Below are 13,167 nucleotides of genomic sequence, written 5' to 3'. Positions count from 1 at the left end.
TCGTCACTGAAGCTGCGCTTGTAGCAGCTCATTGTGTCCTGGTTTCAGCGTGAACGGTCGCATCATGGCACCGTTCATATTGAAAATCAGATGTCACAGAGATGGATTACAGCATGGGACAGTATCTTCACGTCGGACAGGTGAGGGATATGGTTGTTTATTATTTTTACTTTTTTACAGGGGACAAGGGCTTCAATGGCTTAGGCTTAAAGGTGAATATAACTTTGATTTTTTAATTAAAATAAAAGAGTCAGTATCTTTATTTCAAATAAAGGATTTTATTCTTGCTGTGTGTTTATTTCAAAATTTACTATGGGGTTAGTAACGGTGGCGTCTTACAGATGCCTCTCTATTACTAACCCCTGGGCTTGATGTCAGCTGCCAATACAAAGCTAACATCAACCCCACAAATATTACCCTACTTGCTGCCGCACCAGGGCAAGTGGAAAGAGCGAGGCTTAGCGCCAGATTAGGCGTATCTTATGAATGCGCCATCTCGGGGGCAGCTGAGTGCTGATGTTGGTAGCTGGGGGGGGGGGACAATATCTCTGTCCCCTTCCCAGGCTATTAATATCAACCCACAGCTGTCTGTTTAGCATTTGCTGGTTTGAATTCATAGGGAGACCCTATCTCATTTTTTATTGCTGGGTCCCCCCTAAACTAACCAGTAAGCCTATGCAAACAGCTGTGGGCTTTAATAATAGCTTGGAAACCTTTTTGGATATTGTCCCTTTTCCCAGATTCTTAATATCAGCCCTCAGCCATGGGCTTTCCTTCTGCTGGCTATGAAAATTGCATGGCAGCCCACACCATTTTTTAAATTTAATTCTTTATTTTACACAGTAGGGACACAGCGGGTACTGAATACAACTCCCATCATTGTCGCCTGGTCACGCTGATCTTGGGTAGACCAAGCGACAATGATGAGAGCTGCATTCAGCAGCGGGGGGCCTGGAGACAGTTCCAACTGTACCGCTTCTACCCAGGCGCCATTATGTGTAACGCTAATGACACATGGATGTCATCCGTGTGTCATCAGTGTGCATGTGTGCGGCATGCATTTTGCCCGTGCTGCTGATAAAAAAAACCTGACATGTCTGTGGGTTTTTCACACGGACACACGATCCATGTGAAAAATCGGACATGTGTTCCTATCTGTGTTTTAGTTTTGCAATGGCCGAGGTAGAAACAATGAGACTATCTGTGTATATGAACAGTCCTATACCCAAACACATAGTCCAATGACATGTGAAACAATAATAATAATACATCCAGCTGTTTACATGTAAATCAGTTTTGATTTATTTAATACTCTTCATTTACAATCTTGAGGTTCTTAAAATATTCACAGTGTCTGAACGTTGGCATCATCTTCGCAGTCCTTCCTTGAATATTAGGCAAAGTGATAATTCACATCTTACATGACAAGATTGGTGATCACAATGGTGTCAGTGCAATTGATCCCTAGACTACCTGTTGTGCAAAAACAATGTGCAGGAAACGCAAATGTTCAATTATGTTGGATCAAAGTGGAATTCTGCTGTGGAGACTGAAAAAATAAATGGAAGGATGAGGTCACGATTGTTGGTGATGGTTGTCGTTTGGCACAGTCTTAAGTCCATTTCCTAGAAGAAGGAAATGTATAAGTTTACAGCCGTGCTAGTTTATTGATACAGTCTACCAGTATTCAGAGAACGGAAATTGTCCCATCAGAGTAGTAGACACTTTGTGGTCAGAAAATACATCTTGTGCTTCTGCCAACCACTGACTACTGTCCACACTGGAAATAAAAAAAAAAGGCCCTGCCTGTAAGTTAATCAATTTGTGCAGCAAATTAGTTGAGCAATATTGATGCCTCCTATAGAGATAATAGTACAGATACAGCAAAGAGTATATAAAACTTAAAGGGGTGGTCCGAAGACAAAGTCATTTTCATTCTAAATCCCTGTCTATTCATTGCCTTTCTCTATACTAATTTCTAACATACTTGCATTACAAATTCCATACCCTTCCATAACTGATATTCTATTTTTTCCCCACTTCCTTTCTGATGACGTTTCGTTTGAGAGTCCCAGTGCATGCTGGGATACTCAAACGACGGGTCATTGATGGTGAGAGGCTGCTGTCACTGTCTCAGCCCCTGCCCTTTCCCTGAAACAAAGAGTCGCAGTAATGTGCCAGAAACAGGGCGGTGTTAGAATAGCTGGTGTGCAGAGACTAGTGACACCTTTGCAAGTGACATCATGGTCTCTGTGTCCTCTGTTGCCGGCTTGTTACTGCTGATCTGAGCTGACAACAGAGAGCATGCGATCATTGTGCACATCACACAGCATGCAGGGACTAGCTCATCCCCTTAAACAAGCATCACTGATGACACTTCATTTGCATATCCCACCATGCACTGGTGGGTCTAAAACGAAGAGCATCAGGAAGGAAGAAGGGGGAAAAATAGAAAAGCTATTAGGGAAAGGTAGAGAATTTGTAATGCCAGTATGTTAGAAAATAGTTTAGATTCTGGCACTACATAGATAGGGATGTATAATGAAAATGTCACGATCCATTTTTGGATTTGTGGCAGCTCTGGTTCAACTCAGTTTAAAACTTTTTTAAGTTTTGGACAATTGGGGGTTAATGTCAGTTTTTCCACGCTGGCTATCTAATGTTACTGCAGTGCTGCTGGGTCAGCTGATGCAGGTGGTGACCACTCCCACCATCCTTTTAAAGGTCACCTGATGCATCAGCTGACTGATGGTGATACAGTTTCGTTCTGGAGACCAGCCTAGCAGGAGCAGCTCTCTGGTGTCAGCCACATCTGGTGATTGGAGTCCAGTTGCTGTTGTTATCTCCGGTGTGGAGCTTAGCAGCGGTGTTCATAAGCTAAGTGTGGTGTTTTTGTTTCCTTGTCCCTTTTGGTGTTTGTCACTTCCCCCTATGTGTATTATCTGCAGAGGTGAGGCTAGTGCTCCTTGCCGGCCAGTTCACTAGCCAGGGCAGAAATAGGTGACTATTAGGGACAAGATATCCTGATGGCAGTGGGGGAAAGGACCCGCATAGGGCGTTAGAGGAGTGCAGGGTCAGGCTCAGGTTTGAGCTCAGGTGGTGACCATCCCCCATTCCCTATGGGTAGGGCCTTCCTCTCACCTTTTCCATCCTGTTGTTTGTGAGTTGTGCCATCCGTTGACCGACCACCCGTTGGTTCAGGTCACTCCGTGACAGAAAATTACTTTGCATTTAGACCACTCATGTAATCTTGAAAATAATCTGCAATCGGATTCATTTTCCCCAAATCACATTAGCATGAATCAGAGCCTTGCTGCACGATTGCTGCCTGGTACATCATACTCAGAAACGCTCCTGCATTTCAGAGAACATATAGCTAAAAAATCTGTCTCTGGACCAGAGACAAGGCTAATCCTTCACAACCTCTGTCTGCCTGATACTAGCGCTGCTGCAGGTGATAGGGAGAGACTTGTCAATCACCTCTAGCTGGGAGGAGCCAGACAAGGGCAGGGGGCGCCGGACTAGTCTCGTCTCTCGTTCCCCGCAAGATCTTCTAACTATATTTTCTCTGAAAGGCTGGAGAGTTTCAAAGATAAATATATGTGGCTGCAATCATGCTGCCAGGTTTTGATTCATGCTGCCTGTAGTTTGAGCAGCATAAACCAGATGACAGGTTCCTTTTTATTAAATATTAGTCTAAAAATAATCCAGAAAAGAGAAAATTCTAAAAAAAGGACCATATATTGACAGACCTGTAGATTGCTCAGTGACAGCGCACCTCAGTTACCCTGTGTTTTAAGGGAATAATACAAAGGGAAGGTATCTCCCCTGACGAGTATGGAATGAAACGCGTCAGTAGGCACTTTCTAAGGAAGCATTAGCTGACAGAAAGCCATTGTCAGGACTGGAGCTATTTTGGGGTGATAAGGGTGCAGTAAGCATGTAAGCACTTACTAGGCACGATTTGAGCACTATTCCCAACAGGACTTTCCACGGATGATCAGGATAGACTTCATGCTATGAAAAGTTCAGTGACATCAAAGCAATTTATTTTGTGCACTGGATTTATGCTGCACCTTCATAATATCAGTGGTAATAAGCTGATCTTTAATCCACCAGATGTACGACCTATAAATACGTTGGAGTTAATGGTTAACCACCTATTTGTGTAGAGCTCCTACTGGTCTCAATATATTGGTATCCCATCAGTGACACCTCCCCGTGATCGTGTTTCCTGGGCCAATGGGAGCCAGTGTATAAGAGTAGCATCTACAGTTGTGCTCAAACATTTACATACCCCGGCAGAATTTTTTCTTTCTTGGCCTTTTTTTCAGAGAATATGAATGATAACACCAAAACTTTTACTCCACTCACGGTTAGTGGTTGGGTGAAGCCATTTATTGTCAAACTACTGTGTTTTCTCTTTTTCAATCATAATGACAACCCAAAACATCCAAATGACCCTGATCAAAAGTTCACATACCCCATTTCTTAATACCGTGTATTGCCCCCTCTAACATCAATGACAGTTTGAAGTCTTTTTGTGGTAGTTGTGGATGAGGTTCTTTATTTTCTCAGATGATAAAGATGCCCACTTTTCTTGGCAAAAAGCCTCCAGTTACTGAAAATTTCTGGGCTGTCTAGCATGAACTGCTCCCCAGAGTGGCTCAATGCTATTGAGGTCAGGAGACTGAGATGGCCACTCCAGAACCTTAATTTTCTTCTGCTGTAGCCAATGACAGGTTGACTTGGCCTTGTGTTTTGGATTTTTGTCATGTTGGAACGTCCAAGTACGTCCCATGCGCAGCTTCCGGGCTGATGATTCCAAATTTGCCTCCAGTATTTGCTAATAACGTGCTGCATTCATCTTTCCTTCAACTTTGACCAAGTTTCCTGTTTTTTTGCAACTCACATGTCCCCAAAACATCAGCGATCCACCTTTACAGTCAGAATGGTGTTCCTTTCATCATAGGCCTTGTTGACCTCTCTCCAAATGTAACGTTTATGGCTGTGGCCAAAAAGTTCAATTTTCGTCTCATCAATCCAAATTACCTTGTTCCAGAAGTTTTGAGGCTTGTCTCTGTGCTGTTTTGCGTATTGTAGACGAGATACTTTGTGGCATTTCCATAGTAATGGCTTTCTTCCGGCTACTCGACCAAGCAGCCCATTTTATTTCAAGTGCCTACTTATTGTGCATCTTGAAACAGCCACATCGCTTGTTTTCAGAGAGTCCTGTATTTCAGCTCATGTTATTTGTGGGTTTTTCTTTGCATCCCGAACAATTTTCCTGGCATTTGTCACAGGTCACAGGGGAGGATGTTACCTTTAGTAGCCATTCAAACCCATTTGTGTCAACTTCTGTGCATGTTATCAGGGCAAAATCACCAGGAAATGTGAACTTTTGATCGGGGTCATTTGGGTGTTTTGGGTTGTCATTATGATTTAAAAAGAGAAAACACAGTAGTCTGTGGCTTCACCCAACCACTAACCATGAGTGAAGAAAAAGGTTTGGTGCTATCATTCATATGCTCTGAAAAAAGGCCAAGAAAGCAAAAATTCTTCCAGAGTATGTAAACTTTTGAGCACAATTGTACCTGGTTAACTGCCTCGGCTGTTAAAGAAAGATGTTGGCTATAAAATATAGAGGCCATCAGTAATGAGCTCCCAGCACACATGTAGATCACTTCCTAGTACGTTAATTCATGCCCTAATGCATTAAAGGGTTAACCTTCAGTACCTGCAGAATGGAGGCAGCGATTAGAAGAGCAGAGGTGCAATGTGCTTAGTTTATGCTGTCAGTTTGGGTACCTTAAAGGGAACCTGTCACCACGTTTTTGGAAGATGGGATAAAAATAGCGTTAAATAGGGGCAGAGGTGGGCGTTACATTAGTGTGTGTGTTATGCGTTTATTACCCACCTAAGTTGCCGAAATAACTTTGCAAAGTCTCCGTTTTCGCCTGTCAATCAGGCTGGTCAGGTCACATGGGCGTGGTGTCTTCACCCAGATTTGGCGTAGTTTTCCGTTGGTGGCGTAGTGGTGTGCGCATGCCCAAAGTCCGGAATCCTCTTCCAGGGGATTTAAAATAGCGCGGTGTTCGTTATTGCATTGGTGATCGGTGGGCGCGGCCATCTTCCTTTGGCCGCGCGTGCGCAGAAGCGGCGCTCTGCTGGCCGCGGCTTCAGGAAAATGGCCGCGGGATGCCGCGCGTGCGCAGATGGATATCGCGGCGGCCATTTTCCTGAAGCCGCGGCCAGCAGAGCGCCGCTTCTGCGCACGCGCGGCCAAAGGAAGATGGCCGCGCCCACCGATCACCAATGCAATAACGAACACCGCGCTATTTTAAATCCCCTGGAAGAGGATTCCGGACTTTGGGCATGCGCACACCACTACGCCACCAACGGAAAACTACGCCAAATCTGGGGGAAGACAACGCCCATGCGACCTGACCAGCCTGATTGACAGGCGAAAACGGAGACTTTGCAAAGTTATTTCGGCAACTTAGGTGGGTAATAAACGCATAACACACACACTAATGTAACGCCCACCTCTGCCCCTATTTAACGCTATTTTTATCCCATCTTCCAAAAACGTGGTGACAGGTTCCCTTTAATAGAGTAGCACTGCGCACACCGCTCCATGTATATGATGTCTCAGAAAGTTACACTTCATATCTGCGTCTCCTTGGGCTGGCGTAGCACACTGTGATAGCACACTATAGCAGTATATGTAACATATACAGGTCCTTCTCAAAAAATTAGCATATAGTGTTAAATTTCATTATTTACCATAATGTAATGATTACAAATAAACTTTCATATATTATAGATTAATTATCCACCAACTGAAATTTGTCAGGTCTTTTATTGTTTTAATACTGATGATTTTGGCATACAACTCCTGATAACCCAAAAAACCTGTCTCAATAAATTAGCATATTTCACCCGACCAATCAAATAAAAGTGTTTTTTAATACCAAACAAAAAAACCATCAAATAATAATGTTCAGTTATGCACTCAATACTTGGTTGGGAATCCTTTGGCAGAAATGACTGCTTCAATGCGGCGTGGCATGGAGGCAATCAGCCTGTGACACTGCTGAGATGTTATGGAGGCCCAGGATGCTTCAATAGCGGCCTTAAGCTCATCCAGAGTGTTGGGTCTTGCGTCTCTCAACTTTCTCTTCACAATATCCCACAGATTCTCTATGGGGTTCAGGTCAGGAGAGTTGGCAGGCCAATTGAGCACAGTAATACCATGGTCAGTAAACCATTTACCAGTGGTTTTGGCACTGTGAGCAGGTGCCAGGTCGTGCTGAAAAATGAAATCTTCATCTCCATAAAGCATTTCAGCCGATGGAAGCATGAAGTGCTCCAAAATCTCCTGATAGCTAGCTGCATTGACCCTGCCCTTGATGAAACACAGTGGACCAACACCAGCAGCTGACATGGCACCCCACACCATCACTGACTGTGGGTACTTGACACTGGACTTCAGGCATTTTGGCATTTCCTTCTCCCCAGTCTTCCTCCAGACTCTGGCACCTTGATTTCCGAATGACATGCAAAATTTGCTTTCGTCAGAAAAAAGTACTTGGGACCACTTAGCAACAGTCCAGTGCTGCTTCTCTGTAGCCCAGGTCAGGCGCTTCTGCCGCTGTTTATGGTTCAAAAGTGGCTTTACCTGGGGAATGCGGCACCTGTAGCCCATTTCCTGCACACGCCAGACTCAGTCCACTGCTTCCTCAGGTTCCCCAAGGTCTGGAATCGGTCCTTCTCCACAATCTTCCTCAGGGTCCGGTCACCTCTTCTCGTTGTACAGCGTTTTCTGCCACATTGTTTCCTTCCAACAGACTTACCATTGAGGTGCCTTGATACAGCACTCTGGGAACAGCCTATTTGTTGAGAAATTTCTTTCTGGGTCTTACCCTCTTGCTTGAGGGTGTCAATGATGGCCTTCTTGACATCTGTCAGGTCGCTAGTCTTACCCATGATGGGGGTTTTGAGTAATGAACCAGGCAGGGAGTTTTTAAAAGCCTCATGTATCTTTTGCATGTGTTTAGAGTTAATTAGTTGATTCAGAAGATTAGGGTAATAGATCATTTAGAGAACCTTTTCTTGATATGCTAATTTATTGAGACAGGTTTTTTGGGTTATCAGGAGTTGTATGCCAAAATCATCAGTATTAAAACAATAAAAGACCTGACAAATTTCAGTTGGTGGATAATGAATCTATAATATATGAAAGTTTAATTGTAATCATTACATTATGGTAAATAATGAAATTTAACACTATATGCTAATTTTTTGAGAAGGACCTGTATTGTGTTTGTAGAGGAGAAAGGAGAAGATTGATATATTACCAATTTATGCATTGTTTTGAATGATCTGGGCGCTGAGCAAGAGTCGCTGAGCATGATGAAATGGCTAAGAGTCCATCAGCAGAGGAGGATCCCACGACAGCAGGCAGAGTGCAACCTGAAGCTGTAGATGAACCCTTCCCATTAGGAGGCAGGTTACTCAGGGAACCAGCGTAAGCTCCAGGAAAGCAACTTGGCTTTTTATTACAAGGACTTTCTGTAGGGAGAAAAAAGTAATTTCCTCAAAGCAAATATGGGCAGAAATACATTATTTAGCTCAGAATATGCACAGGGTTTAGCCTACAAATTGACAGAGGATGTGGACGATTGCTCTATAGTCCCAGGGCAAGGTAGGTCATATAGTATATTTAAAGGGAATCTGTCAGCAGGTATTTATTATGTAATCTGAGGTCTGCATGAGGTAGGTGCTGAGACACAGATTTCACTGTTTGTCACTTATTAGACTGTGTGCTGTTTCAATACAATCATTGCTTTATCAGCAGAAGATTATCACTGCCAGACTAGCTCTTCACGTGCCTGCTGGTCCAACCTCATCCCTGTTCTGATTAGCAGCTTACTGTCAATATACAATGTACAGAGAAAGCTTCTAATTGGGGTGCAGGGAGCACTGCTACATCTAGAGCAGCTATAACTCTGACTGTATCACAACCGTTGCACTCAGTAAACTAAGGGATACATTGATGGAATCAGGGTCTCTTTCTGTACATAACGCTGCTCTCAGATGAGGTAGCAAAAAAACTGTTTTTGTATCTCTTCTAATGGGGTTGTCCTATTAGGACAACTGTAAATATACCCTGTAAGAATAGCCAGCATGTCCTCATTTAGATGAGTACTGGTATACAGAATTGTGGAGTGCAAATATCTAGAAAACCATGGCATGTAAAGCAAACAAACCTAATTTCCATTCCAGTGCCATTAAATTTAAAGAAACTACTTATAGGGGTTTTCTCACGATGACATTTCCTGTTTCGCTGCTCCGTTAGGACCCAGTACCAGACCCAGTTATTCATGCATTACAGGAAATATCACCAGCATGTAATCCTGTGCTGCCAGCGTAATCCAATTTCTCGCTTGCCTACATAGGGCATTTGGGTACTATATGGTGCACTTACTCTGCTCCATCTTGGCTTTGGCACTAGACAGTCTTATTTGGGTTCCGCTTTTCATTTGCTTATTAAGTGAGCTGTTGCCATTGACAGTAGTTATAGCTCGTATATTTTGGGCTCCATTCCATGTAAAGGTTTTATGATGTGTGTATCTTCTGGCTCCATAATGTGTAGGAGGAGGCGCACCCAGGAGGCTGGAAAAGCCTGCCGAATAACCCCAGGGAAACGGGTTGGCTGCAGCGCCTGTCTGTACCACTGTGTCCATGGCTGCGTTTCCCAGGTAGGACACCGGAACATGGGTCATGCTTCCACCTGTGTCCTGGCACATCACTAGTGCTTGATGAAAACGACTCTGAAACAAAATTATGTACGCAAAATGAAAAATCCTCTCCGCCATTCAGCTACATTTTCCAGAACAGTAATTTATTTCAGAATTAACATACTCAACTATGAATCTTTAATGATATTTTCCATTAGACAGAGGATATCGGGAATTATTTGTTAAGTTTGCTTATAAACAGGACCAGCGTTAGGGGAGAAATGGGCAATTGCCCAGGGCTCCTACTCCTTTAGGGCCCCCAGCATTTACAACAGAAACTGGACTGATAATAGTAGTTCTGTATTATCAGGGTAGGCTCCAATGTTAAGAGTGCAGCAGGACCTTTGGTGACAGAAGAACTCAATAGGAGGACACCGACTGGTAAGTCCTCTAGTGTGTGTGAATGTATGTGTGTATGTGCTCTGTGTATTCCTGTGTGTATGTGCTGTGTATACATGTGTCTGTATGTATGTGCTCTGTTTATGCATGTATGTGTGTGCTCTCTGTATACATGTGTCTGTATGTATGTGCTCTGATTATAGATATATGTGTTTATATATGTGCTCTTTGTTTGTGCCCTGTGTATACATACCGTATATATTAGTATGTATGTGCTCTCTATACATCTTTGTATGCATGTATATGCTCTGTGCATGTGTTTTGTGTATATGTGTGTTTATGTATATACTCTGTGTATACATGTATATGCTCTGTGTATATATGCTCTAAGTATACAAGTGCATATATGCTCTGTGTATATATGTCTATATGTATACATGAGTCATGAGTGTATATGTATGTCCTATGCATGTGTGTAATATACTCTGTGTATATGTGTGTGTATGTGCCCTGTGTGGTTAAGTAATAAAGTGTGTACATGTGTATGTGTGCTATGTGTGTATATATATATATATATATATATATATATATATATATATATATATATATATATATATATATATATATATATATATATGTTTGTGCATGTTGCTAAAAAATTTGATTCCAGACAAATTATTTTCCATTAATTGAACGTCCCCTATAATGGTCGGGGTTCTCTCCTTAAACTCACCGCTCACCTCTTTGGCTCCTTCACATCTCACTGTCACCCATCCGGTTGCACCTTCAGATCGCTGTCACTCACGTTAGGCCGCGACTTCAATGTTTAAATAGGCTGGAGGGGGAGTGTGTCCACGCATGTGCCAGCAAAGGTCACGGCTCAGGCCGTGATGTCCTGATGCGGTGCCCTTTCTTGATATGGCTTTGCAAGAGCATGTGCAGTACCCCCGCCGGTCTTTTCAAACTTGTAGGTTTGAGACCAGCATGGGAAGCCTGGGGATTTCAACATGAGTGGCGCCAACCTGACGAACTGCTTAGGATTGCATAGGTGACATGAGGAGCAGAAGGGAAGGAAATGTGAATGATGAATTGAATATAAGGATTTTTTTAAACGTTTTGATGGCCTTTTACCGTTCAGTTTACAGCTTTTACTGAGTCCAAATATGGATTTTTCTGAATCTGCAAAAATGCAAATTACAAAAAAATCTGCATTTTGGAGAATGTGTATTTCTGTAGAATTCAAATGCACTCGAATGTTTTCGCTCATCCCTAGTGTGTATGTTTGTGATCTGTGTGTGCTTGTGCTCTGTACATACATATTTGTGTGTATGTGCTCTGTGCATACATATGTGTTTATGTGCGCTGTGCATGTATATGTGTATAAGTGCTCTGCATACATATGTATGTGCTCTGTGCATGCATATTTGTGTGTAATTGCTCAGTGTATAGATTAAAATGTGTATGAGCTCTGTGTATACAGGTGTGTATGTGCTCTGTGTATACACGTGTGTATGTGCTTTCTGTATACACATGTGTGTATGTACTATGTGTATACATGTGTGTGTGTGTGTGTGTGTATAAGGCCGGGATCACACACAGCGAGATACGGCCGAGTCTCGCAAGTTAAAACTAAGCTGTGGCACCGGCACTCCAGAGTGGAGCGTGCAGCCGCACAGCAATACATGGAGCCGCACGCTCCGCTCCGGAGTGCCGGTGCCAGAGCTTGTTTTTAACCTGCGAGACTCGGCCGTATCTCGCTGTAGTGTGATCCCGGCCTTACATTCATTGTGTGTATACAGTACAAATGTGTAATATCCAGTATTTGTGTAACATACTTTGTGTGTGTAGCATCCACATTTATAAGTGCTGGCAATGGAGACGAGAGTTTATATTTGTAAACATGTTGTCAATCACCCAAAGAATTAGCAAAAAGATGCTCATTTATCAGGTGATTGGATCGATTATTCCAGAACAAAAATCATTGTTTGAGGCAGCACATCTCCCGGTGTAAACTGTAGATGTGCTGCTAATAACATGATACTGTATGGGGACAGAATGATCTGTTAGTGATCATTCTGTGCCCATCATTCAGGCTATGTACAGAGGCCGGAAAACAAGCACTGGACAACTTGAATATTGCCGATCGTGCTCGTTTAACAGCCTGAACTCAGCCCATGAAAATGAAGCCTAAGTATCGCTGTGTGATGGTGCTATACGTTAGTACTTGGGGCGCCATTTTTAACTTTCATCCAAGGCCCCACTTTGTCTAAAACCAGTCCTGCCGATAAGGCTGAAACTTTTCCTTCTTCATATGGTTTTATTAGATAGAATGGCTGTCCGTGAGTTGTCTAGTGTGCGATACATATTGGCACCTACATAGTGGTGATGGCCTTAGGCACAGGTAAGTCTAGTAGGAGCATTCTTACATCATAGGAATTTATTTCGTACTTGATTTCTCGTTTGAGCATCCAGAAGACTGTAATCAGGCGTTCTGGGTTCCTGAATGCTGAACAGTCTATAGACATGATCCACGATGCCCAAGGCTCGAATGAGCTTTTCTCTTTGCTGGAGACCTTGTAGCCGCTCCATTTCCTCTTTTTCATCAATTTCTATGGGCTTCATAGAGTCTACTTTTACTTCCTCTGCCTACATAAAGAAAGGTAGGGTAAAAACAAATGGATGTTGAAATAGAAGTAATCAGAAACCTCCAAACAGCTCAGGTAATGGCTGCGAACATGATGGTTCACTTTCTGTATGCAATGTTTCCATCATTCATCAACCTCAGGTCTTCAGGAGCAATAACGACTGGAAACTGTACCTTATTCCATTATACAGTCAGATGCTAAATAGTAAGAAAAAAAGCCATTACCTGGTGAAATCCCAGCATCACAGTCCCCAGCCATGCACCTGAGTGATTCCTGCAAAAATCAGTGGTGGTGATGCTGTGGTGGATAGAGACTGTTGAGGCCAGTGACCGACCGCTATGGCTGTGCGGGTAGATGCAATTGTTATAGATAATTGTTAT

The 13,167-nt window shown here is 43.0% G+C and overlaps 1 protein-coding gene across 6 annotated transcripts in view; it reads right to left on the bottom strand.

Annotated features, from left to right (window-relative positions):
• Positions 1-1,282: 1,282 nt before the first annotated feature.
• Positions 1,283-13,167, bottom strand: part of TTLL13 (tubulin tyrosine ligase like 13) — a 128,047-nt gene continuing 116,162 nt past the window's right edge. For 3 of the 6 annotated variants that reach the window (XM_077263539.1, XM_077263538.1, XM_077263537.1), the window contains exons 13-16: positions 12,591-12,788; positions 9,491-9,836; positions 8,361-8,574; positions 1,283-1,625 (exon numbers count right to left, since the gene is read on the bottom strand). In XM_077263539.1, coding sequence (XP_077119654.1) covers positions 1,613-1,625; positions 8,361-8,574; positions 9,491-9,836; positions 12,591-12,788 — 771 coding nt within the window. In that variant the 3' untranslated portion in view covers positions 1,283-1,612. The remainder of the gene's footprint in view (positions 1,626-8,360; positions 8,575-9,490; positions 9,837-12,590; positions 12,789-13,167) is intronic. The other 3 variants (XM_077263541.1, XM_077263540.1, XM_077263542.1) reach the window with 1 other exon arrangement.

Source organism: Ranitomeya variabilis, chromosome 5 (genome assembly GCF_051348905.1).
Source record: "Ranitomeya variabilis isolate aRanVar5 chromosome 5, aRanVar5.hap1, whole genome shotgun sequence".
Lineage (NCBI taxonomy): Eukaryota > Metazoa > Chordata > Amphibia > Anura > Dendrobatidae > Ranitomeya > Ranitomeya variabilis.
The sequence above is the reverse complement of the archived record's forward strand: the minus strand, read 5'-3'. Positions and strand labels throughout refer to the sequence as shown.